Source organism: Ananas comosus, unplaced genomic scaffold (genome assembly GCF_001540865.1).
Source record: "Ananas comosus cultivar F153 unplaced genomic scaffold, ASM154086v1, whole genome shotgun sequence".
Taxonomy (NCBI): domain Eukaryota; kingdom Viridiplantae; phylum Streptophyta; class Magnoliopsida; order Poales; family Bromeliaceae; genus Ananas; species Ananas comosus.
This window is the reverse complement of record NW_017893605.1, coordinates 34,671-37,191: the sequence shown is the minus strand read 5'-3', so window position 1 is coordinate 37,191 and position 2,521 is coordinate 34,671. Positions and strand designations below refer to the sequence as shown.

General features: G+C 35.1%; 1 protein-coding gene across 1 annotated transcript; it reads right to left on the bottom strand.

Moving 5' to 3' along the window:
• Nucleotides 1-864: 864 nt before the first annotated feature.
• LOC109706428 (uncharacterized mitochondrial protein AtMg00810-like) lies at nucleotides 865-1,452 on the bottom strand. The gene has a single exon (XM_020227236.1). The coding sequence runs from the start codon at nucleotides 1,450-1,452 to the stop codon at nucleotides 865-867; it is 588 nt and encodes a 195-aa protein (XP_020082825.1).
• Between the last annotated feature and the right edge of the window lie 1,069 nt (nucleotides 1,453-2,521).

Sequence of the window (2,521 nt, the reverse complement as noted above, 5' to 3'; positions counted from 1 at the left end):
TGTAACTCTTTCCACATCTTTTGAATTCAAGAAATTTTCATAACCATAACTGGAAAGACTCTCCCTAAATTAGTGCAACCCTCAAGTCAAAAATATTATTGCAATTTCAAAAACAGAGAAAGAGTTATTCATCTCATAGCTAATAATCAAACAAAACAATTGCAACGTTCAAAGTTCGAAGCATGAGGTGTTGAATTTAATTCAGTATACTAAAACAGAATTTCAATGATTTGATCGTTCAAAAATTATGACAATAGAGAATAACATTGACAGTGATCAATCAAAACATAATATGAAACAATTAAAGTCATATGATAGAGCGCACAAAAACCAATTTATCTCCCAAAAACATACCATTAACAGTCACACCATTCATGAAATTCAATCGTCTCTCAAGAATAATCAGGGAAACTGAAAAAACATGCACAGAAGCAAAAATGTAATATGCGCATAATCCATGGCCCAATTGAATGCATCTAGTTTGAAGGATTCATACCAATAGTCTTTCTTAAATGTAAAAAACGTTTTTGATCAAACGGCTTAGTTAAAATATCCGCAAGTTGACTTTCGGTTGAAATATATTCAAGTTGAAGAATGTTTGATTCAACCAATTTTCTTAAAAAGTGATATCTTAGTTCAATATGTTTGTTCGTGAATGTAAAACAGGGATTTTTGAAATATTAATGGCACTCGTGTTGTCACATAGAATAGTAAAAGTGGTGGAGGAGATCTGATAATCACTCAATAAGCTTTTCATCAAGATTAATTGTGTAGAGCAACTACCGGCCGCAATGTATTCCGCCTCTACAGTGGAGAGTGCAATACAGTTTTATTTTTTACTATGCCACGCAACTAGACAGTGGCCTATATAAAAGCATGCTCCACTTGTGCTTTTCGATCATCCGCAGAACCGGCCCAATCCGCATCCGAGTAGCCAATTAAATCCAAAGACGTCCCCATCGGATACCATAGACCATAACCAGTCGTACCTTTAACATATCGTATGATTCTCTTAACCGCTTTCAAATGAACTTCTTTGGGATTAACTTGATAGCAAGCACAGATTCCCACACTAAAAGCAATGTCCGGTCTACTCGCGGTCAAGTACAGTAAACTGCCGATCATGCTTCTATACTGTTTCTCATCCACACTTTGTCCTTCAACATCCAGTCCGAGTCCTTTGTTACTTGTTCCCATCGGTGTATCAAAGTTCTTTGCTCCATCCAAACCGAATTTCTTAACCAGTTCCTTTGCATACTTGGTTTGAGATAAATGAATTCCTTCCTTTAATTGTTTAACTTGAAGACCAAGGAAATATGAAAGCTCACTCATCATCGACATCTCAAACTCACTAGTCATCAACTTTGCAAATTCAGTCGCAACGGTATCTTTAGTTGCGCCAAAGACAATGTCATCCACATAAATTTGTGCCACAATAAAGTCATTTTTCATGTGTTTAACAAAAAAAGTTCTATCCGCTCCCCCTCGGTTGTACCCATTTTCTAAAAGATATTTTGTTAATCATTCATACCATGCTCACGGTGCTTGTTTAAGTCCATAAAGTGCTTTTTTAAGACGAAAACATAATTTGAAAATTTAGAATCTATAAAACCTTTTTGGTTGTTCCACATAAACTTTCTCTTTTAGAAAACCATTCAAAAATGCACTTTTGACATCCATTTGAAAAAGAGTAATTTTAAAGTGACAAGCTATCGCAAACAAAATACAAATAGATTCAAGACGAGCAACCGGGGCGAAGGTTTCATCAAAATCAATCCCCTCAATTTGTGAATAACCTTGAGCAACAAGTCTAGCTTTGTTTCGAATAATTAAACCATCCTCATTTTTCTTATTTTTAAAAATTCATTTAGTACCGATAACATTTTGTTGCTCAGGGCGTGGCACTAATTCCCATACATCATTGCAGGTAAATTGACCAAGTTCTTCTTGCATGGTATTTATCCAATATTCATCAAGAAGAGCTTCGTCAATATTATTTGGCTCAATTAGAGATACATAACATGCAAATTCACATTGAAGTTGACTTCTAGTTCGCACACCAACATTAGGATCCCCAATGACATTCGATAAAGAATGATCTCTTGATTCTCTCTGGGATGTAGTCTCAGATGATATACTAGATATTTCAGATGAGGTGCTTTGAGGCTCAAATGAATCATTTGATGCAACAATTTTAGGAGATGCAGTGGGATTATCAAATGCAGAAACATCATCATTCACAGGCAATATAAATGGAGAGTCATTATCATCATCATTCACCAAAAAATTAAAAGAACCAGTCACAGAAGAACTTATAGAAGAAGCTTCATCTACTTTTATATTGATATATTTTATCACCGTCTTAGTTCGTAAAATGTACGCACGATAAGCACGACTTATAGTAGAATAACCAAGAAAGATCCCCTCGTCACTTCGGGAGTCAAATTTTCCAGATTTTCACGATCCCGAAATATAAAACACTTACTCCCGAAGACACGAAAGTATTTAATATTAGGTTTCC

Excerpts from the sequence above, each read along its gene's own strand:
- LOC109706428 (XM_020227236.1), bottom strand. The coding sequence starts at position 1,452 with ATGAAAAATGACTTTATTGTGGCACAAATTTATGTGGATGACATTGTC.